The sequence below is a fragment of the Cydia splendana genome, chromosome 19 (genome assembly GCF_910591565.1).
Source record: "Cydia splendana chromosome 19, ilCydSple1.2, whole genome shotgun sequence".
Taxonomy (NCBI): Eukaryota; Metazoa; Arthropoda; class Insecta; order Lepidoptera; family Tortricidae; genus Cydia; species Cydia splendana.
The window spans coordinates 7,731,418-7,755,494 of NC_085978.1; the positions used below are offsets into that span (position 1 = coordinate 7,731,418).

At 37.3% G+C, this 24,077-nt stretch overlaps 6 protein-coding genes and 1 long non-coding RNA gene across 7 annotated transcripts in view; 4 read left to right on the plus strand and 3 right to left on the minus strand.

Moving 5' to 3' along the window:
• LOC134800287 (uncharacterized) overlaps positions 1 to 24,077 on the minus strand; it is a 197,310-nt gene that overhangs the window by 139,632 nt on the left and 33,601 nt on the right. The gene's annotated exons all lie outside the window — the stretch shown is intronic.
• LOC134800242 (uncharacterized) overlaps positions 1 to 24,077 on the plus strand; it is a 310,488-nt gene that overhangs the window by 120,589 nt on the left and 165,822 nt on the right. The window lies entirely within an intron of this gene.
• The window catches only part of LOC134800175 (glucose dehydrogenase [FAD, quinone]-like), an 89,369-nt gene that overhangs the window by 26,663 nt on the left and 38,629 nt on the right, over positions 1 to 24,077 (plus strand). The window lies entirely within an intron of this gene.
• Positions 72 to 2,957, plus strand: LOC134800252 (dnaJ homolog subfamily C member 30, mitochondrial-like). Its single transcript, XM_063772759.1, has 5 exons — positions 72 to 207; positions 317 to 493; positions 702 to 789; positions 1,580 to 1,733; positions 2,157 to 2,957. The coding sequence occupies exons 2-5, from the start codon at positions 317 to 319 to the stop codon at positions 2,404 to 2,406; spliced, it is 669 nt and encodes a 222-aa protein (XP_063628829.1). The 5' UTR covers positions 72 to 207; the 3' UTR covers positions 2,407 to 2,957.
• Positions 3,271 to 4,973, minus strand: LOC134800254 (vacuolar protein sorting-associated protein 37B). Its single transcript, XM_063772761.1, has 3 exons — positions 4,674 to 4,973; positions 4,058 to 4,229; positions 3,271 to 3,727 (listed from the first exon to the last, which is right to left on the minus strand). Exons 1-3 carry the CDS (start codon positions 4,791 to 4,793, stop codon positions 3,366 to 3,368), a joined length of 654 nt encoding a protein of 217 aa, XP_063628831.1. The 5' UTR covers positions 4,794 to 4,973; the 3' UTR covers positions 3,271 to 3,365.
• Positions 5,135 to 10,525, plus strand: LOC134800244 (N-acetylglucosaminyl-phosphatidylinositol de-N-acetylase). The gene is made up of 4 exons (XM_063772749.1): positions 5,135 to 5,645; positions 6,083 to 6,373; positions 8,950 to 9,043; positions 10,101 to 10,525. The coding sequence occupies exons 1-4, from the start codon at positions 5,330 to 5,332 to the stop codon at positions 10,273 to 10,275; spliced, it is 876 nt and encodes a 291-aa protein (XP_063628819.1). The 5' UTR covers positions 5,135 to 5,329; the 3' UTR covers positions 10,276 to 10,525.
• LOC134799968 (phosphatidylinositol transfer protein alpha isoform) overlaps positions 14,946 to 24,077 on the minus strand; it is a 34,608-nt gene continuing 25,476 nt past the window's right edge. Inside the window, exons 7-8 of the mRNA XM_063772398.1 lie at positions 18,646 to 18,704; positions 14,946 to 18,140 (exon numbers count right to left, since the gene is read on the minus strand). Coding sequence (XP_063628468.1) covers positions 18,002 to 18,140; positions 18,646 to 18,704 — 198 coding nt within the window. The 3' untranslated portion in view covers positions 14,946 to 18,001. The remainder of the gene's footprint in view (positions 18,141 to 18,645; positions 18,705 to 24,077) is intronic.

A 24,077-nucleotide genomic window follows, 5' to 3' on the forward strand; every position in this document is an offset into this window, starting at 1 on the left:
TAAATTTATCGCATATCCGACCGCGCTCCGTCAGTGTCGTTCAGAAACGAAAAATGTATTTCATATGGAAAAATCCACCTTTACGTAATGAAAAACGATAGTTGTCAAAATTTGACGGATAATCAGCTGCTAGAATAAAATTATGACTTCTTAGCCAATTCCAAAATAAAAACAAACTCCTCATAGTCTCCCAGGAATTTCTAAATTGTAACTAGTGTTCTTTTTGATGTTGTTATGTTTATAAAATATTTGCTAGTATAAATAATACTATATAGTATAGTAGTAATGTTGTTTGGATTATCATGTTTTTTTACAGATGCTTAGACAAAATAAAACAAGATTAGTTAGAAACGTCGTGAGAACTTTGCACACCTCGTCCGTGGCTTATGCTAACCATTATGAGGTCCTAGGAGTCACACCAAGGTCTACACAGAATGATATAAAGTCAGCATATTACAAATTGTCAAAATTATATCACCCAGACAAATCAAGCGTAAGTTCATGAAGGCCATATTTTCAACATTATTTTAGTCAAATGAGGATTCTTTAAATATTAACTACTTATTAATGTTTCATAATTTTCATATTTTAAACTTGAGGCAAGTGTTAAATGATTTCAGTCAAAATTCAAACAAAAGAAAACTGCTATTGATTGAATTAAGCTAAATCATTTTCTAATAAAAAAAATTTCATGATTCCAGGATGATGCATCAGCTAAGAAATTTCGAGCAATATCAGAGGCATATGAAGTATTAGGAAATGTAAAATTGAAGAAAATGTATGACAAGGGTATGTATCAGAAAGACCAAGTTCCACTATTATTATACTTAGGGCCACCCCACACTAGCGTCTCCCGAGCGTCAGCATCCAGTCAAGTCTATGGCTGCTGCTCGACACAACGTTAACACAAATGTGCAGCAATGCCATTTTCCATAGCGCTGACTAAACATTGACGTTCAAAAATCGCTAGTGTGTGGTGGCTCTATATTATTACAACACACACACACACCCATTCCGAGTGTACCTGTATTATTCAACACATTTATGCTGATTCTACATATACAAAGATTGCTTGTAGACATTAAAACACTTGTTGATAAGAGTAGTATGCAATGTTTTTATTATTTTAAATGTGTGAATTTGATAAAAGTACTTACCGTGTTTATGATATTTTCGTTTTGGTGTAAGCAACCGGAGCTTTATATTATTTATTACTTGCTGACTATTAGTACTAAATTAGTCACTTTCTGCAGATTTGCTTTCTGCTGAGATGCACCGCAACACTCATTTTACTTACTTACATTGTTAAATGCTGTAGCTAAGGATACAGGGTCCAAAAATACCTATACAATAACCTTTTTTCACCTCAAATTTTTGCCATTGTCTTCTTTCCTTCTCTTTGCATCAGTTTCCTCATCACTGAGAGTTGTGGCCACTTCTAGAGAACAGCTTCTCTTTGACAATCTGCCGCCACCTCTTTCTGTGTCACTGAATGTAGTGCATTGTGGAGTGTTACATCAAAAGCTGAGCTAACTTGTCTTCATTCTTAATATACTATTAGTCATCCTGCTTTCCTCAGGTCTATTGACACGAGAGAGTCCCCACAGTCACACAGACTACCGCCCTGAGCCTGAACCAACAGACCCTACCCTCAAGTTCTACAAGTCCCGAGCTTCAAGACACATCACTCCTACCATGGATGGGAAAGTACCCATTTACGACTTTGATGCCTGGTATGTGCCTTACTTTCGAATTATTATTATTATTTTTATGTGTTGTCTTCTCTTACTATTCATACCATTAGGCGGTGTCCAGATGGAAGTATTTTTCGCACAATCTGATCAAATTGACTTTCATTATGTGGTCTGACGCAAATATGAAATTCAAGAATAGCTCACTGATCCCACTTTAAATTGTGTACGCTTGTGGATGCTGGATGAGATTGACTATCAAATTACCGTTGATTGATTGTCACAACTGAACGCCAACTCATCCACATTGATAACTGACAATTTGTAGACCTTATTGTTATTGCAAAAACGTAAGATCCAACAATGGTAGTTTAAGAAGTGTTGCTGTTAATGCAGTCTTTCAGTAGCAAAGGTAATTATTTACTTATAGATTATTTATTAAGCATCCAAATGATTTTATTTCAGGTCAAAAAACCATTATGGAGATGTGTTCAAAAAATCACAATATGATAAAGAAATTTTGAGGAAGAAACGAGAGAAGCAAATGGATGCAGTGCATTCCAACCGTCAAGAGGCAACTATTTATATTCTGTTTGCACTCACAGGGCTCTTCTTCGCACTGGTGCTCCGCGGGCAGTCAGAATATGATGTGGACAGGACGCGCAAAATAGAAACTATACAAAGTAGCACTGAGGACAAAATTGAGTCTTCATAGTAAGATTTTATTTTATGGGCAGTTTATACGGGTATAAAGTAATATGGAATAAATTATTTTTCAAATCTTATGCTCTTGTTGTAGAATAACTGGGCTTCATGAAATAAGACCCTATTTGCGTAAGCAATGCAGCCCACTGCCACAACCGCCTGTACCTCTGCGGCTGCATCTCTCCACACAAGGCCATTTATTAATTTAGTTGCGAAACTAAATTCGATAAAATTACATTTAACACTTAGACATCATGTACTAGTGTAACACTTTTTTCGTGCTTTTTTTTCTCATCGTCAATAGTAATTTATTTCATATTACTGTAGTGTCGTCAAACAATTTGTAGTCCAAATTTTAGCACTAATTATGTCATAGTGATTCATTGTTGTTTTGTTTCAATTTATTGATAAAAATGCTTTGTATATATTGTACATATCTACAATAACTTTAAATAACATGTGATACGTCATACAATGGCGCGTGTAAAAGTTGGCCCGTTGCCTAAATCATGTGAGGAGATAATTGTAAATGACTAGAAAATAAAATATTTATTTAAAGTTGATGATTACTTTTATTGAAAACTTTCTCTATTAAAAAAAAAGAGCTATAATTTTAACTAAATATAACCTTTCATAATAATTTTAATTACATACAAGACTTGTATGGTTTTATTGACAGACTAAATTAAAGCTGTAGGCATCTAAACTTATTAACATTACCTAATTTTACTTTTTCTATCATTTATGCATAAGATACTTTGTAAAACTACATTATCTCATAGTATCTAAAAGTTCTATTTCTTGAATAAATCACATATTCACTATGTAAGCACCAACATGTAGTGTACTTAAAAAACAGAGTTTCAAATCTTTAAGTTATAAATTTTACAGCTGTTTATTATGGTAAAGAACTGCCTCTATATCTAAGGACAATATTTAAAATAGTATTTAGATCAAATGCTTCAGAAATCAGAAATGGTTTCCATACATTCCTGGCATAGGCATGTTTAGAGGCCCCATAGGATATGGCACATTTGGAGCACTCTGGCCGGGTCCATAATTAGGATAGGGTAGGTATGGCTTCGAGAATCCGTTACCACAGGAATTTCTGCTTCCTGTTCTGATCAGTTCACTCATCTTCTCTGCTTTAAATTTTCTGAGATGCATTTGCTTGCGGACAGGTTCGAAGGCCTCTAAAAACTGCTCTCCGTCGTATTTTTTTCCTGATAGATAGTCCTGTGCTATTTCTTCAGACTTTTCTTCAGATTCAGCAGCACTCGTCTGGAGCAGTGCTTGTGTTGTGTCAAGTGAGATTCCAGCTGATTTTGATTCTGAAAAATATAAAAAGCATTTGTGAACCTAACCATACTTAAACCAATTTTTTAACAAGCATGTTTCTGAGAGTCATACTACAAATTTTCATATTAAAGGATAAAATGGAAAAATGTATGCTTCCGGCAGGACTTGAACCCGCAAGCTCTGCAATCCGTGCATTGCTCTTAACCAATTGAGCTAGGGAAGCCTATGTCATGCACTGTTAGTGCTTGAAAATTGAGACCTACGCTCTCCGAAACATGTCGCGTGAGTGATTAAAAACACCGTGGCATAAAATTAGCTTTAATTCAGTTTAATTGAAACCAAAGTTATGTGTAAAAACTTACTGTACTCTTCTAGCAGTTCTTGTATACGACTGCAGAGTACCTCTCCCTCCTCGGAGCGCTCCTGCACCGCTGCCTTGAGCTCCTGCAGCTGCGGCTCCATTTTCAGGTTGAACTCCGCTAGGGACCGGTTGCTAGCTATTATCATCTCCTTCTCGGTTTCCCAGTCTTTTACCTGAAATAATTTTAGCAAAATGGTAATGTTAGTGTTTTTAATAGTACCTTTTGATGATAATTTAATATTTTGTGTCTATTTTTCAGAAAAGAAAACTTTATAACCTTTATAATTTAGTATCACCATGGCAGTAGGAGCTTAATCCACAACCAAACCAAACTGATTTTGAAAACAGGTATTCATGTAGGTGATCATTTTTACTAAGACAATTTGCATCAGTGTTTATGCCTCTGTTAGATACACTTTAACCCTTATCAACATCATTCAGGCATTTTTTTAATGCAAGCATAAACAATGTTTTCAAATCAACATAAATTATAATGGCTGACCTCATAATTATCAGTTGTGAAAGAGCCTCTACTAACTACCTGCTAGAAAAAAACACTGACTCATCAAGGAAGTAACTAAACAATTTGTAGTAGTTTATTAAACTGCCTCACTTACCTGTTTCACATCTTTAAGCACAGAATCAAATTTAGAGTCGTCGTTTAATATTTCTTTCAATTCATCAGAATTGAGATGAGAAAGCAAACCCATTGCCGAAGTGTAATCTGGTTGAATCATTTTTGCTTGTTTTTTGATAGCTGATCAACAAGTAAACGCAGCCTTAATCTACAATGTTATTGTATTTACGGAAACCTTGTGACTTTGATGCAATACACATAACTAAAAAAGATAAAAATATGGAGTTAAACAATAAATCAGAACTGGATAGAAGAAAACGATCTCGATCCTCCCTTTGTCACTTGACAGTTATTGGTAGTACAGCTACTGTCAAAAATTGTTATCATGTGTGTAGTGTCCGTCCACACTAGGAATTTGAGTCCGGATTTGGTCCCGGACGAATAACCGTTCGTCTGTATTGTATCGAAGTAGTGTTGCCATCAGCTTCACCATGACATGTCTGTCAAACTGACGTGTAAATATGCGAAAGTCGCGAAACCAATGTAATTTATCCATTAATTTATCATTAATAATACAAAAATGAGCCGAAAAGTACCATAATAAAATGTTCAAATTAGAGCTATCCCAATGATACTCAGTTATTTGTAGCATACTGTATTTATTTGGAACAAAGTTTTCCTACATTCTAGTCAGAAATGTTCCTCTTTGGCTCAACTTTAGAATTTGATAGTTTAGACAATTTTTACGTGCAATTTTTGGCTGAGACTGTATTGTACCTTAGAAGTTTTGCGTTGTATATAAGTTTCTGGGTTTTGGGGTATCTGCTGGTGTGTTGTGTGGTGTATCGGCGGTACGCACGTCGGCTACCGACGCGGTCTCGGGGGGCGCTTCGAGCGAAACGAGTGTTGATCGTGGTAGCACACCCAGATGACGAGTGCATGTTCTTCGGCCCTACGATATTTAGACTGTGCGAGCAGGGTGCAGACGTGTATTTGCTCTGTCTTTCTAATGGTAATTACACTAATTACCTTTAGTAATATATGACTGTCTGTTTAATAATAAACAACTTATTACCTTAAATTAAAATACGACTAAAACTTAAAGAATAGATGAATGTCAGATTGCTAAGTCATAATAGATCAGCACAGTTATTATGATGATGATGGTATCCTGTTATCCCTCATCAAGGACATTTGGCTCTCAGAAGGGATTTCCATTATTCACGGTCCAGCGCGGCCTCCTCCAGCTTCGCCCAGCCAAGGCCTACCAGTGCAACCTCCTTTTCCACTGTGCGCTTCCAGGTGGTATGTGGGCGAGCTTGCCCCCCTTTTTCAGGGAATTTTCCAAGTCAGCTTGGATAGGTGGTTGTTTGGGCTTCATAAAACATGTCCTATCCAGCATTTCCACAGAATTTACTATAGCTATATTATATTAATGTTTGTTTACAGGCAACAATGAGGGCAAAGGAAATTTACGAAGTAAAGAGCTATGGCTTGCTTGTTCTGAGCTTGGAGTGCCCGACCATAACATATGCCTCGTCACAGACACACGACTCCCAGACAACCCAAAGGTGCAGTGGCCAGTGGCCGTCATTGCCAAGCTGATACAGCATCAATTGGAGTCTCTGGACATAGACACACTAGTGTCATTTGATAGGGGTGGGGTTTCATCACACCCAAACCATTCAGCAGTATTTTATGCTATAGCTTATATGTTTGTAGAGAGACTTTTGCCTGAAAGTAAGTTCTCTATATATTATTTACTGCAGGGCTTGGAACCGGTCTTTTTTTAAATCCCATGACCCATCAAAAATGAAATAATTAACCAAAGAATGTAATAATACCGGTATTTTTTGTATGAAGAAAAAACCGGTTCCCAGCCTTGATTTACTGTTAACATAACTCTAATCTAAGTTCCTTAAGGCTTCGTCACACAGGCGCGTTTTCCGGGCGGGGCGTGAGCGTTTTACATATAAAACGTGATGGAACCTTTAGTATCCTTCCAGTATTTCACATTTCCAGAATTAAATATTTATTTATTAGTCATTTATAAGAGTATCAGGTGCACCAAATTGCTTACAAACTAGATAATTATAAACTACAGTTACAAAAAAAATACATACAATAAATCAGAATTCATTATTTACAGAATAATAAATAAAAGATTATTAAATAAATTAAATTAATTACATGGAAACCATCATTAATTATGTATTAAAATCATCATCTTTATAAAAGTCAACAGATTTCCCGTGGCTTTTGGACACCTACGGCACAATTCTGACTCTTTCTGGTTTGTTCCGTTTTCTGGTTGTGGTGGTTGTTTATTTTTAGCATATTGTTATAGGCACTGAAGGAGGCCTATACCCACTAGGGATTCATTAGTAAAACACATATTATAAGTTTTAGTTTTATTTTAAATTTTGTCGTCTGAAGTCGGTTGCCAGCAGGGAGATCCCCTGGGGCCGGCAATTTTTAGTTTAGGTATAAACCAAATAATTAAAAATTTGTCATCAAAATTCAACGTATGGTATTTGGACGATGGGACCCTAGGAGGTGACGTGGACTCTGTACTGGGCGATCTTTCGTTGATAAACGATAAATTCAGATCCATCGGCCTAACTTTAAATTTCGATAAATGCGAACTTTACATTCCAGATTCCTGCGTCCTCGATGTCAATAGTTTGATACAAAGGTTCAATCAGCTGGCCCCCAATATTAAAATTCTCGATAAACGTACACTTTGCCTCCTAGGATCCCCAATATTCGAGGAAAGTTATCCTGATTACATTCAAAATTCTGTATCAAAATTCCAGGATAATTCTCATCGTTTACTCGAAATTAGTCCCCATTATGCACTCTCTATTATCAAATTTTGTCTCTTCATTCCAAAGTTAACATACGTGCTCCGATGCTGTCCTTTGTGGAAGAATCAAGATCTTTTATCGCGAGTAGATGATTTAATTAAAAATAATTTAGAGAGAGTCCTTAACATTAAGTTTAGTGACCGGTCTTGGTGTCAAGGGTCCCTTCCCATCAGGCACGGTGGCTTAGGCATCCGTAGGATGTCTGGTGTAGCTTTGCCAGCTTTTTTGTCGTCTGTCCACAGTTCGTTGGGTCTCATAGGTAAAATCCTTCGCACAAACTATGAGGTCTCGGGCTTGGAAGTCGCAAAAAATGCGTGGCTGCGTGCGTGTCCCGGTCAAGACATCCCTGAACATCCAGAGTCACAAAAAAATTGGGACGATCCAGTATGTAAATTCGCTGTAGCTACCCTTCTTGACCAGTGCGGCGGCGCTGCGGAAAGAGCTAGACTTTTGGCAGTAGGCACTAGAGAGGCTGGGCACTGGCTCCGCGCGCATCCTTCTCCTAAAATCGGAACTTTTTTAGAGCCCAACACGCTCCGGCTCTCGATTTGCCTCCGTTTAGGTATCCCGGTGTGTGCCCCTCATCGTTGCCCCTGCGGTGCGGACGTAGACCAGTTAGGTCACCACGGTCTCTCCTGCCAGAGGAGCGCGGGCCGCTTCTCCAGGCATGCCGCCCTTAACGACATCATCCGTCGGTCTCTTGCATCGGTCAATGTGCCTGCTCTATTGGAGCCGACCGGCATATTGAGAAGTGACGGCAAGAGACCCGACGGGATGTCTTTGATTCCGTGGAGTATGGGGCGGGTGCTAGTGTGGGATGCAACCTGCGTAGACACGCTGGCCCCGTCACATCTCCACGGAACCTCTGCGAGGGCGGCAGCTGCTGCAGAGGCGGCCGAAAACGCAAAGGTTGGGAAGTATCGCGGTCTCGGCGCCGAATATTGTTTTGTTCCTTTCGGCGTCGAGACCCTGGGTCCGTGGGGTCCTGGCGCCCTGAGTCTCTTTGGAGACCTTTCAAAGAGACTCAGGGACGCAACTGGGGACCCAAGAGCTGGCAGTTACCTCGCTCAACGCTTCAGTCTGGCAGTTCAGCGGGGTAACGCAGCCAGCATCTTGGGGACCTTGCCACAGGGGCCTTTTTTAGATTTAGTTTAGTTTAGTTTAATTTTATTTTAGAATAGTTTGTATTTAGTTTAATTGTAATTTTAAGTTATTTTTTTTATTGTTTTATGACTTGTTTTTGTACCATATATATGAATAAATATTTAGTTAAATGTTCTTAATAAATTTAAATTTTTATGTAAACATTTTACAATGAACGAAAGGGCTTTTTTATTTTTATTTTATTTAATGGCTAGACCTCCACTTATAATAATATGCTACTCGTAACATCTTAACTTTTTCTGTCAGTGACTGTGGAATCAATTTATGTTTTTCTTTTTTTTTCAGGGTGCACAGTATACACACTAGACACTGTAAATGTATTAAGAAAATACTGGGGCTTCTTAGATCTTCCACTAAGCTTTGTTTTGTCTTCCAAAAGGTAAGGGAATCCACTAATTGAGCTTTCCACCTGTCACCTGTGTACTAAGAATTCTACCACATTTAATCCATTGCTTGAAATAGATACTTATGCATTCAATATTTGAGCTTTTCAAATGGTTATAAGTGGACATAAAACTTAAAACATGCAGATTTATCCCAAAGATTCTACTCTATAAGTAGTCGTCAAGAACAACTAAAAACATATTTTTAACTTGCTATACTGAACACTATGTTTATCAATATTTCTTACACTACTACATCTTGCAAAATTTTATAAAGTCATGAAATAAATCCTGATTATAGTTTACATACAAAGTACAAGAAATGGTAAGGGTACCCTATTGACCACCATTGACCACCCATACGCACTGGCGCTGGCGCACGGTGTTGCGCTCGCCCTCCCTTCACACTTCACCACACTGCAGCAGGCGCGAAGAAAGGGCTGCAGTGTGACAAAACCTTTAGTTTTTTAGCTCAAAGTGGGCGCCCTAAGTGGGGGCTCGCGCGAGGCACTTTCGGTCACAGTGAAAAAGGGCCTCGCAGATGCGACTTCGCCCATGGCTAGATTAGGTTAACTCATAGACTAGGAATTCTCTAGACCAGTGGTGGGCAAAGTACGGCCCGCGAATGGATTTTATCCGGCCCGCCGCCGGTCCTATGAAATAATTAGAATATGGGCTATGTGGCATTGGCCCACGATTATCACAAATCAAAATAAATTTTGGCTACAATTCGGGCCCTACAATTAAATTTCCTAAATTTCTGGCCCCCCATGAAGAAAGTTTGCCCACCACTGCTCTAGACCGAGTTTAAAGCAATTATTTCATGCAACTGATGATGCCAAAATTGCGGGGGTGCGCGGGACGAGGTGAGCGAAGTCCCGTGCCGTGATTGGTCCGTTCAAACGACGAACGAGTTCACGAACGTCACACAAAGACACTTTTGACTCGAACATGGAGTAAAATTACCGTATGCGTGGCAGAGGGGGTAGCGCGACTATGCTCAATCTGGAGGATGTTTTGTCTGTGGGTTAACTAAATGTAATTGTGTTTCAGATACTTCCTCCGCTGGACGGAGTCCCGACGCGTAGTCCGCGCCATGAAGCGACACCGATCACAGATGGTGTGGTTCCGGCACCTGTATGTTATGCTCTCTCGTTACATGATCATCAACACGCTGCGTCGCATCAGCCTGGCCGATATAGAGCTAGAGTTGGAAGTTGATGATTGAAGCAACGGGTTCATACTTGGTACAATTGTATAGGTACAGTTGGTACCCATAAGACTAACCAACCTTAACATAATATCCGTAACACACTACCGCACCGCGACTGTGGTTACTTTACGGCTTTTAGTCACGTGAGCGACAGAAGCCTACGATGCTTATGTTGTACTCGCTCTCACTTATGGGTGCGGCGCACCAAGGTCGCGGTGAGGTGCGGCAGTCTGTTACGGCTTTTATATACAGATCCTTATACTTAATAGTGTTTACAGACTGCCGCACCGAACCGCAACCTTGGTGCAGTCCGGCGCACGTACGATGTGTAAGATGCGTCCGTTAAAGCCGCAGCTTTAAGTGAGAGCGAGAAAGAGATATTTTGGCCGGACCAAGGTCCCGGTCCTTAACGCCTGTCTCCTACAGCTTTTAGAGACGGAACACTGCTTGCGTAACGTGTGCGTGCACGGCTACAACATTTTAGCGCACGTGCACGTCTACGCACACGCAGCCGGCGTGCTCTGGCTTTAAAACGCCATCTAGTATTCGTTATACTTATCAAAAACGTTTCTAGGTGGCGCTAGCACTTCCGCAGATCGCTTCCTCGTAGTTCTAGTCATCTCAGCTTTCGAAAATTTTTATACCTACATTTTGCTATGGAAGTGGATTTTGCTAGGGAGTTATGGTCACTATAGTTCGTTTTTTTAGCATTAGAAAGAAGGTAAGCCGGTAAGCGATCTTGACATGTATTTTAATTGAAAAACGCTTGTTAAAAATCAGTAACTATTACTTATGAAAGCAGAAGAATATAGATGATCGTATTAGATTGATAATTGTTACATATTTGCCGTGACTTATTTTTAAAGCGTGTTTTTCAATTAAAATACATGTCAAGATCGTTTACCTTTTTTCTAATGCTAAAAAACGAACTATACCTATAAATAGAACTAAAATGTTAATAAAAAACACAATCTACATTTTCTACAGTCAGCATCAATAGTAATACCAGCGTCTAATACTTTTTCGAGTAAAGATATATCTCTACAGTTCGCGTAAGAGCGTGCGACTTCGAATCCGGAGGTCGCGGGTTCAAACCCCGGCCCGTACCAATGAGGTTTTGGAACTTGTGTACGAAATATCATTTGATATTTACCAGTCACTTTTCGGTGAAGGAAAACATCGTGAGGAAACCGGCTCCTAATAAAGCCTAGTTTCCCCTCTGGGTTGGAAGGTCAGATGGCATGGCAGTTGCTTTCGAAAAGACTTTAGTGCCTACTTTAATTCTTGGAATTAGTTGTCAAGCGGACCCCAGGCTCCCATGAGCCGTGGCAAAATGCCGGGATAACGCGAGGAAGAAGAGATTTCTTCAGGTAATTAGAGAAAGGAAAGAGATACTTTTGAAGCGCACCTACTAGTCTGATCCGCTACTTTTGATGCTGCATTTATTATTTATTACCTACTGAAAATGTTGTTCTAAGGATTACGGTCAATTGAAGAGCCGCCTGTTGTGACTAAGTTATTCTTTCTATTATAAATAAAATATATTTATAAATAAATGTGTGTTATACCTATAAATAGAATTAAACTTGCAAATATTGCATTGCTGAAAGCAAGTCTTTCCAGAGCTTGTCAAACTTTGAATGTAGGTACCTACTTTGCATTGTAATATCAACACTTGTGTTCTTAAATTCTGGTAAAGACCTAAAGACATCTCAATCGCAAAATTATATTTGGAAAAAATATATAAGTTGGAATTGCCATATTAAAATGGGAAATAGATTTATTAATATTATGTATGTATATCAATAAATATGTTCAAAATAGAAGTAATGTTGGTTAAATGTCTTTAGATATAAGATGATAAATTTCAACAAGTGAAATGGTAATTTATCTAATTGTTGTCGTTGTTGTTGTTGCAGAAGGGCAGTAAAGTTATATTAACCTATCTTAAAGTGGTAACACACTATCGCACCGCACCGCGACCTTGGTGCGTCGCACCCATAAGTGAGAGCGAAAAAGAGATACCTGTTTCTCGCTCTCACTTATGGGTGCGACGCACCAAGGTCGCGGTGCGGTGCAATAGTGTGTTACGGCCTATAAGGATTCTACAGACGTTGCTATAAAACGCATGCGATTTTAGATGATTGCCGGCTAAGTGGGAGCATTAGCGAATTCAGTCGATCGATCAAATGCAGCAATGTATGCGATTGTCCGTGCTATGCTTAATGCTAATCGTATGCAATTATCGGTGACGTTTGTAGAGGCCAATAAAATAAGGGCCTCTTTATTTGGTTTTACAATTTGAATCAAGTTGAATAAACCCACTTATAGGTAGTAGGTACTTACGTTAAAATGTGAACTTAAACAGATTTAATTAGTTTAAAATAAAATAAAATCTTGTTCGAATCGAGCGTAGCCAAAGTTTGTACAGCTTGGCAAAAAGAGTAGAAATTAAAAAGTGGCAACACTAGTGGCGTCTCTGTCAAACCAATTTATATAAGAAAACGGGACGACACTACAGTGTTGCCAATTTTAAATTTCTACTCTTTTTTGCCAAGCTGTAAAGTTCATTATGTTATTATTATTACGAAGGCATTTTATATGGCTAGCTGTTTAATACTCAGTGTGAATAATACTTGTATTATTGAGAACTCTTGAGCTTTCTTTAGCTTAAAGAAAATCTGCTACAGCATTTTATTGATTTTTGATATTAATTTTATTTTATGTATAATACAAAGATTTTGCCTAATGCATTTTAATAATAAAAGACCAAACAATAATATTCGTTTTACTCAAATATATGTCAACTAATCAGGGACTCAATGAGTGATTAGTATTAGTACTACATTTTAAGTGGTATCCAGAGAGGCCTGATCAAATCGGTCGATTTGATCAGGAAAATAATTGGCGCCAATCTCGTCTAGCGTCCACACCGTACACAATTTAATTTTAGAACCATTGAAACTTGTAATTCTGTTGTAATCTTGTGGAAACTTGTAATTGGCTTACTGTTTCTATGTTATTACATAACTTGTTACTCTAGCTGTAAGTTTTCCTAACAAATAAAATAAATAAATAAATAAACAAACGCACGTACAGATCCTAGCATTCCATAGATACTAGCTTCGAAAATTGTCATTTTTGCGTCCTGATTTGATCGGGAAATCGAATCAAGGAGCCAAATTGCCATTTGCGTCCGCATCTCCTAATTCGATCGGGGAATTGATTCAGATTGGCGAAAAATTGACTAATCTGGATACGCCTTTACTTAAGCCCCCCATTCACACTCCTACCGTGTAGGCCGCCTCGTAGTCCGCCTCGTTGGGTAGGATTGTGTATGGGGGTTGCGGACTACGAGCCGTCCTACCGTTTAGCCGTTTGTAGGACGGCTCGTAGTCCGCAACCCCCATACACAATCCTACCCAACGAGGCGGCCTACACGGTAGGAGTGTGAATGGGGGGCTTTAGAGGAGGTCCTAACTACAATGGAAACAATCCATAACTGGTTAAATTATTTTTATTTTTGTTGGCCTCAAAATATTCATTTTACAACAAATGTTATAATTACATAATACAATACTTCAATGCGAGAACTCTTCAAAACTTTTAATAATTAGCTAAACATTTAAAAATTGACAATTTTAGCGCTCTATTTACGCACTGCAAAAGTTCCGAGCACCTACTCACAGACAACTAGAAACACTGATAATCCACCCAATCGATTATTTCCGTACGCGGCGGAAAGAAGTTGATAACTCGATATATTTTATTGGAGGAATTTGAACTTAAAATAAAATTACATAAAGTTCAAATTTCTTCAATATTTTCCGGCCAACTATCAACTTTTTACCGTGTACGGATTTATTTTACTCTTTCAAGCAATTTCCGTCAGTAGAAAAGAGCGGCAAATTTAAAAAATGTAGGCACAAAAGGTTATTGTCCTATAGAAAAATTGAATTTCGCGCCTTTTTCTACTGACAAACTTGTTTGACCGGCTATATTTTGCTGTGCTAAGTATAGAAGACAGAATAATTTACGGTCACGAGAAGCACCCGTCTCCTTTTATCAAACGCTGTCGGAGCGAGACGAATGGATTATCGTGTCAAAATTGCAACTCGGCCATCCTGACCGCACAGCGCGCCCCTGGCAAAACTGGAACCACTATACGGTAAGCGTAACTAAATCAAAATTGATTAAACATGCATTATTTCATTTAAATATTACGTCTAGAACATCAAAGGATGAATCCATTATTCGTTTATGTATATAGGCGATAAAAAAATAAAAGGATTGTTTCAAGTGTACTTATTTTATTTGGTAACTGCAACAACTAAGTTATAACAATTTGAAAGAAGCAAAGTAAGGCTTGAATCATAAAAAATGGATTGAAATTTTTGGTATAGCTAGAGGAAAGTGCGAAATATTCGCAAGAGTAGCCCGTAAGAGTTGGTCCTAGTATCTACCCTACCAAATATTGTCATGGATTAATAGGGAAGTAAATTTTGTCTTACACATAAAAATCTTCTCTTATCGTTACGAGGAACAGAATTGTGCTCATCTCGTTTGTCGACACATTAAGTACATGTTGAAATTCAAAGTCAAAATAACATTGAAACACTAAAAGCTCTATGCGACGCTAAAAGCGGGTTGAGACATTACTAATGTCTACTAATAAAAGACTACTCTCAAATATATATCACGCTGTATTTGATGTAAAACTTATACAACACAAGTAAAAAAAACTTAATTAAAATAAAGTGCAGTATCAATAAGCAAAAATACTACTTTGGGCTCACGATTCGAAGGTCTTAGCCTGCGATGGGGTTTTGTTTTGTCTCTTTCCCACGACTCCAGTGAGACAGAGACAAGATGCTTTTATCCCCAACGAACGTATCTAACCTCAGTACTCGCGACAGCCCCGTAGTTTCAATAATATATATAAGCACGACCACAAAAATAAACGTAACTGAAAATGACGATACGTTTCTAAATACGACTGAGTTCATTACCGAAAATATGAAAATTCAAATAAAAAAACAACATAGATCTTATTAATTCTTAAATACATTATTCTTGGCAAATTATCATTTTCCTATGCATGCAACTGCATATTAAGAAACAACAAAGAGAGCTATTTCAATTTTATGGAAACAAAGATGCAGCAAATGAAACTAATTTAAGTTTATAAAATGTTACAATAGAATCTGGAATGTCACACAAATATTAAAATACTGATTTGTAAACCAACATAACTTACAAATACAAATATACAAGCCATCACTATATTCAAAGGTGTTGCAATTTACATAGGTCTGAACCCGAAATAAAATTATACTAACAATAACCAATTGTAACATGCCCGCAGCCGACCTCTACCCGAATATAAGTTAGTGCGCCGAGATACCTTGCAACACCCCATATCAGTGGCGCAGCTAGGCGTTGGCGAAGTGGCCTCGCACTTAAAGGGGCCTCGCGGAAGCCAACCCTTTTTATCATCTTGGGAATACACATTGAAAGAAAAGGGCCTCGCAGATGCGACTTCGCCCACGGCTATTAGTTCACGCTACGCCACTGCCCCATATTATTAAATATCCCACTAGTATTTCACTTAAGGTCATACACAAATTCAATTTAAATTTGTCTCTCGTGTTACTAAATGTTAAACACGCAGCCTAATCTTGACTCTGAAAAACATCATTTAATAAAAGTGGCCAACATATTAATTGTTTAACCTTTTGAACGCCAGACGGCGAAAGAATACGCCGTGCCGCGGACGCCAGGCGATCGCGATTTAAGCGAATTTGAACTTTACGGAGTCCCGCGTAAGTCCCTATTGCATTGGCAAAGTCGTTGGCAAGACTTTCCGATGACGGCCACAGCCGACTGTGGCGGTCAAAAGGTTAAATTGTCAATTTTAGGGATAACATCAAATTTGGTCATTTTTATTAAACATGCTACCACGAAAGACAAATTAAAATCTAATCCCCTTATTCATAAACGTTTACTAAAGTTGACAAGCCGATAATAATCGTTTGTCCCTTTCCATCATACCAATACGTCGGAAAGGGACAAACGATTATTATCGGCTTGTCAACTTTAGTAAACGTTTGTGAATGAAGGGGTAAGTATATGTACGACTCTTGCGCTCTTCTGTCGTCACATAAATTATTGCACAGATTATTTTCTCGTAACATTAGTGCTGAGACTAAAGCCCGATTTAGACGATGCGAGAACTCGCATGCGAGAACTCGCGTGCGAGTTTCATACCATTGCGGGTTTTGATTGGTCAGTTGAATTGGACGTAATCCAGAGTCCGCAATGTAACTAAAATCTAATGCGAGTTCGCGCGCCGTCTAAATCAGCCCTTAAGCCCGATTTAGACGGTGCGAGAACTCGCGTGCGAGTTTCATACCATTGCGGGTTTTGATTGGTCGGTTGAATTGGACGTAATCCAGAGTCCGCAATGTAACTAAAATCTAATGCGAGTTCGCGCGCCGTCTAAATCAGCCCTTAGTCACTAAGTGATACTGACGAATGACTCGAATGGTGTACATGATTGCATTAAATATACAACTGTCGAATATTATATTTAAACCGTGTTAATTCATATTTTATCATGAGCATCCAATGTACAGATGTAGTGCATAATTGTTTTCCATCGTATTTTCTTGGAAACGGAACTTGTCATGCTACTTCAGTCAACCTCAGTACTTTTTGTACCGACACTGACTGAAATAGCAAGACACGTTCGTATTACGTTTCCGTGAAAATACGATGGAAAATAAATATGCAGTACATCTGTAACGTTGTTAACTTCAGAACATAATCTCTTGAAACTTGAAGCTCACGACAAACACTTGGCAATACCAATTCTCGTTGCGAATAGTCCAAAACATCGTCTAGAATTTTAAGTTTAATTATTATTAGGTAACGACAACACTACCTGTTAACCACTGACTACATCGACTTATTAGTTACTAATTTAAATAGTTATCTATAACCACATTTCAATGACATTATTTCTCTAATGGTAATCAAACTAATCAAAATGCCGTCGCGTATACTGAGATTGCGAAATGACTCGTTCTAATGAATACTTTAGAAGTAAACAACATTTATTATTTAAGTAGATTTTGGATAAAATTTATACAATCTCAGTTGTTCGCGCGGGCAAGGTGAGCGTTCGGAGGAACTCCGGCGGGGTGTGGCGTCAGAGGCCAATCGCTTTAGAAAACTTCATTGAAAAATCGCTTTCTTTTTACTTAGAAAAGATTTAATCTAAAAAAAATGTCAATAAACTTAAACTTTCAAAAAGAACAAAAGTCTCACGTTTCAATGCCATGTTCTTTGGTTTCAACCTTTTTTTCTTACTACGTCCTGTACACGCTTTCCCCTTGAACCCCAAATCATTTAGGTTGTTCATTAATTTCATGGTATAGGAACAATAAAAAAAAACCAAGACGACAAAATGACAGTTATAGGTGTAGTGAGACATATTTTTCATGTAGGAATGGAACCATATATTGAATCATTTTCACATAAAAAATCTCACTAGACAAGAAAGAAAAATTTCAATAAAGTTTTCTATAGCGTCATCCTCCGTCGCCAAAGTAATCCCGCCGGCGGCGCGCACGCGCGCTCGCGACCCACGCACTCGCGTACGCACGGAGCTGCGCACGCCCGGAGTTGCGCACGGAGCTGCGCACGCGCGGAGTTGCGCACGCACGGAGTTGCGCACGGTTTACTCGTTGTCGGCGCGCATGCCGCGCACCTCGCCCTCGCGCCGGAGCCGCTCGAGCTCCTCTTTGGTGCGGTCCTCGATGGCGCGGATGTCCGCCATCGTCATGCCGTACCAGTCGTCCATGGAGCAGAATACTTGTCTGGAATTATAACAATCAAATGTAATCGTTTTGTATCTAATGACATAGAGTTAGACCAAGAAAAGTCTGCAGAGATTTTGATAGCCCACGCAGGGCAAGTGTTATTTTAAACGTCAAACTTCTATGAAAATATGACGTATAAATAACACTTGCACTGCGTGGGCTATCAAAATCGCTGCAGACTTTTCTTGGTCTAACTTTATTTTTTATTTTTGGAAGTTGCTACATCCCTTTCTCCTAATTTCAGCATACATTATGTGTTTTACGAATTTACAAAAGGGAATTTGCCAAATTTTATAATTATACCATTTTAGTACTGTGAGGTACTATTTTCGTCAAAATTTGACGTAGAATTAAAACTGTAAATGAACACATGGATCATACACACAAAATATGAATATCACTTCTATAATTCTACTAATATAGGTACCTAACTAAATTAATCGTAATTCAGATATAATCAAGACCGTTTTTGTTGACGTAACTTATTAAGTACTGTACTCACCTATGGAAAATCGTGAACAACCGCCGTTCTGATTTGTGGATGACATTTTCTACTTTGCTCTGGAAAAAGAAAAATAATTGTTTATTCCCAAGCCAACTTCAATAACAGTAACGGGCAGTATATCTAGTATGCTATATGTATGTTTAGTTTTTAGACAGTATCACAGTAACCGTTCAAAATATGTTAAAAAATATCTAGAGTTAGACCAAGAGTCTGCCAATAAGTTTCGATCTAAATTCATTTTTATTTGTAAAATTATAATTATATCTACATTAATGTTAAAGCTCTTGGTCATAAGACTAGTAGTTGTTGCCTTCGGTTGTTTATGTCATTTAAGATTATAATAGAGTAATTAAGAATATATTTTATTGTAATTATATTGTATTAAAACAATAGAAAACAACATGAAACCCTGTCAGTCTTCCGTAATGTAAACTAATTATAGGCACATATAATACAGTTTTTTTATTAATCTTAAGGTTAACTGACGTATTAATTATCGCAATAGAATCACAAATATAATTAATCAGTTAATTGATTACCCTTGATCGCTATCTCACGTGAGTCCGAGCGTTCGGCCTTGTACTTGGCCGAGGCAGTCGAAACGGTCTAAATAAAGATGTGAGCCTATAATACAGTAAAATTATACATTTTGCGTTTGCGTCAAATCCGGTAGTTCTGATTTTTTTCAGACTTGTTTATGATGTTGTGTCCCAATGAATAATCCAAGTTTGTGACCTCGAGCGCCGAACGCAACTTTGTCAAAAATCGAATAAACCGCAATTTTTTTTAGATTTATAATAATAAATATAATATAAATATAACCGATTATAACCCTACAATACTAGTTTTTGATAGTAACTTCCTAGGGCGTTTTTAAAGTAGGCTAAATTTGCTACAATAAGACACTAGAATTGTCTCTGTACATCTAATATTTGCCGAGATAAAGCCTTTCAAAATGTATAATGTTTTCGAACTTGTATTCGTAGGCTAAGTAAGTGCAGTGAGTATACACTTTTGTCTCAGGCGATGCCGGTTGGCACAATTGTTTCTAAGGTCAATCAAAGCTGATTTAGCTTGGTATCCAAGATCGTACCCCCCCCCCCCCCCCCACACACACAAAACAGGGTTGACAAAGTTGCGTTCGGCGCTCGAAGTCACAAACTTGGATTATTCATTGACGCAAAAGAGCAAGGTTACAAAATTCGACAAAGTTACTGGATTACTATGGGCTATAAACCAATTAAATCTGTCCGTGTGGAATCATGCTTTACTAAATATTGTTTTCTATTGAAAATATTATTTGCGATTGAAAATAATACAATTTGTGTAAGTAGGTAGGTGGTTTTTAAAAAACCGGACAAGTGCGAGTCGGACTCGCCCACCGAGGGTTCCGTACTTTTTAGTATTTGTTGTTATAGCGGCAACAGAAATACATCCATCTGTGAAAATTTCAACTGTCTAGCTATGAGCATAAAGTAATAAGTAAAGAAAGAGAAGGAACTCCATAGTCACACTCACATGTTTGACTAACCAAAGCATAGATGGCATTACTATACACTCATGAAAAATAATATTGATGAATTCGCCACATTGTTTCACTTAAATAACCCAATTCGTAATATTTATAAATATGAAACTCAATCGTACAAAATTATCACTTTATAACACCTAAAATTGGAAAATCATTTAAGGCAATTTTTACGAGTCGGCTACTTGAATCGGCTTGAATTGATGGAACCTTTTTTTTGTAAGTTAAATGACTAAATAACGAACGTCGTATTCCGGTAGATGGCGCGTGCGCAAGGTGCACACCAGTGCGTGCCAGTGTATGCTAAACAAAGTTGCCATATTGACGAAAAAAAAGAGAAACCTAAAATTTATATACAAGAACGGATTCCGATTAAAAATAAATATTGCTAAAAAAACTACATTTTTATACTTCAAACTTCTTTTTTACAGTTTCCAAAACACATACAACATACAATAAATGACTTGACACCGTTTATCCACGCTTGAAAATCACAACGGCGACAATTAATTTTATGTGGATGGGATTGTTTAAATTTCTCAGCTTATGTTGCCTACATTACAAATTTCAAATCTGGAAAGTCTATTTGAACATTTCATTAGGTACTAGAGCCTGTGTGCAAGGAGAAGAGTCGTAGGGCTTTCGCATAGACTCTGCATAATTGATGAATTTTAGTTATTTAAATCAACCATTACAGTATTTTGAACAAATTATTTAGCTCTACTCATTAATTATACAAAACTAGACTAGAACATGAACTAGACTAAAGGAATATTTTTATTTATTTTTTGTTTCATTGAAATGGCAAAACTGACACTACACCAACTCGAATAATGAGTACACAATACAATGCAACGACAGGATGCGACGTTGTCTAGTCAGTGGTTTGGCGGTCATTGCGATTTGGCAACGCCGCGTGGTTCAGATACACACAAATTTATTATCAAGATTGTGTTCGCATAACGTTTCGTTTCAAATTCTTATTATGACCACGGTAAAATAAATTAAGTATATCTTAGCTAATATAAATAATAACAACGTATTAATGTATTTATAATAAAATCTTCTACAAAAAATATGCTTATTTTTTAGGCTGTTGCTAGAATGGACGCATGTATTTAAATTACAAATTATGTTCACTAGGGAGCCAACTGCGTAAATAGAAACTGTACCAAGTACGGGTTGTAATTCTATTAAAACAGTACCCTACTTCGGGGTGTTGTTATAATGCTGCTTCTTAAAAAACGACTGGAAATTTTAGGCATGTATTTTAAAACTCAAACATTATAGTAGATTTATATTTAAAAAGTATTTTTGGACATTATTTTTTTATTTGATCCATTAACATGTGCAATTAAGAAGCAGAAACAATAATGACATGACAGATATATTTAGGGAGACTAAAAAAATCAATGGCAACACTAAATATAAACTGTCAGAGGGCCTACCGCGAACCACGTTCGACGTGTTGCCTCTCTGTCGCTGTAAATTCGTACTTAAGTGTGACAGGGAGGCAACATGTCGTACGTGGGTCGCGGTAGGCCCTCAGGACAGGACCATGGCGTCGACGGCCGCCTACTGCGTAGCGTCTGTTTATAACATCATTATGAACTTTTTTAATTTCATGTGTTAAATTTAGTTCGGTTCGGTATTTGATATTATTCGAAATGTAGTTCACAATAGGTACTGAATTCCTGTGGATTCCTGAAGTACCATCAGAATTAAACTAAAGCAGGTCAAACAAACCTGAGGAGAGGGTGTCAACGGTTTGCCAATCAATGATGAATATTGCCTTCAAATGGATTAATAATATGCATCAGGTAAGTTTATTAAAGGTTATTTAATGTAAACTACTGAAACATTTAAACATATTCAACGCTCTATACATATAACTTTTTATTTTAACCTCTTGTCAATCCCGAACTAACGACCGTGAACACGGTTAGGTATGTAAACTTGAGTGGTGCTTTGACATTATTTACCAATTATTTACTGTCGAAAATAATGAAGCAAATCACTCATGGCTGGTTTTACTTTAGTGAACGGAATTTATTGGTTATGTAATCTATTGGTTGCTCAGTTATTGGTAATAAAAGTATAATTATTCTGTAACTATAAGTTTTCCAGTTCTTAATGTCAAACCATGTAAGATAATCCTCAGTAACATTTTACTGAATCTATGTAAGTTGTTAATATAATCTAGTTTTACCAACAGAAAGGTCTTAATGTAAGGTTGTTTTAATTTTTTTGAAAAGTAACAATTTTAGAAAATACAGATGTAGTTATAAACACTCAAGTTATGGACTTTATTTTGAAAAAATAATGATTTTTATGATGAATGCTTGCTTTCCCTGCAAAAATGTAGTAAAAATCAGGGACCGTTACCGGTATCCGGTATAACCAATAATAAAATATCACATAGCATTCACAGTATTTTTTTTATAGTTTAGAATAGTATTTAGGTAAGGATAGTGATTGATAAGATCTCTAAATTAAATGCAAAAATATAGTGAATAGCATCAGGAATCAAAAATATACATAAACAACCGTGATACTGAAATTGAATACCCGTTAATTTGTATGAAAAATATACTGGTATTCGGTCCCTGGTCAGAATTGTATCTTTAAGATGTTTTTGTATGCAACAAATTATTTTTTTGATTTCAGGTGCTCCCATTCTAGCTCCTATCACCCGAAAAGCGAACGATCGGAAATATGTTTTAAATTTAGAAGGGGAAACATGTCGTTAAACATCATACGCCTGCTAACCAATGGATAGAGTTACTACTGGTCAATGTATTATATCTGACTGAGCCGGAACGAGGCCAAGATGGATGCTCAAGACAGAAAAGCGTGGAAGGATGTTGTGGAGGCCCTACACACCTCCGGGTTGCCATTGAACAATCAACAACAACAATGTATTATATCTGAAAAAATGAAGTGACAAAGTATTATTTATATGGAATAAGAGGAGAAACATGAAATTGTCAATTCCTGCTTCAATGGATGCAGTTCGATGCAATGAAGAATTTTTAATTAGTTATTAATACCCATTAATAAATTTTATCCTTATTTCAATCCATGCTTTATTTTTGTCTACCCACCTTCATTATATTTGCTGAATTGCCACAACTGTGTTCTGTGTTCAATGATAGTTGACAACAGGATCCTATTTGCTTTAACTATAATTTGTAATATGTGGCTTTCCATCACAGAAGGGTCCTTATGGTTCAAGTACAATAAGGTCCTTTCCATCTGAAATTCCAACTGAAATTCTGATAAAAAGGTCCTTATTGTACATGAACCATAAGGACCCTTCTCTGTTGGAAAGCTACATATTTATACTCTGGTACACCAACATTGTCAATAGAAAAAGGCAGCAAATTTTAAAAATGTAGGCGTTTATTTACTGACTAGGGGGTTGTGTTTGTAGTTTAAAAAGTATTATTTGTAATTTAAAATTTTAATTTCTTGTAAGTGTGTTGGCGTAGGCTGTAAAAATATGAAATAAACAGAATAAGCCTAAATAAAGTTTTACATGAAAAGCCATAGCGTTACGAGTAGGTATTCTAGTTTCTGACGTTAGCACCAAGAGGGGAGTTAAAAATTTTAAGTCAACGCTTTCAAAACATAAGTTAGGTTGTGTCAAATATTTCATACAAAACCCAACTAAAGTAAGGGAGTTTTTTTCGAAACTAAAGTGAAGGAAAATGAGGTTGGTGTCCAGGGGACAACTGCAATTTTAAGTTTGTATCTCAATGATAGGTAAATATCTAGATTCTATTTATAATAAGTATTATTCGTTGCATCACTAAGAAAAATCTATAAATCAGGAACAACTAATATTAACTATTTGAGAGAAACATATTACATACCTATCGGTAAGTATATTCTAAGTCCA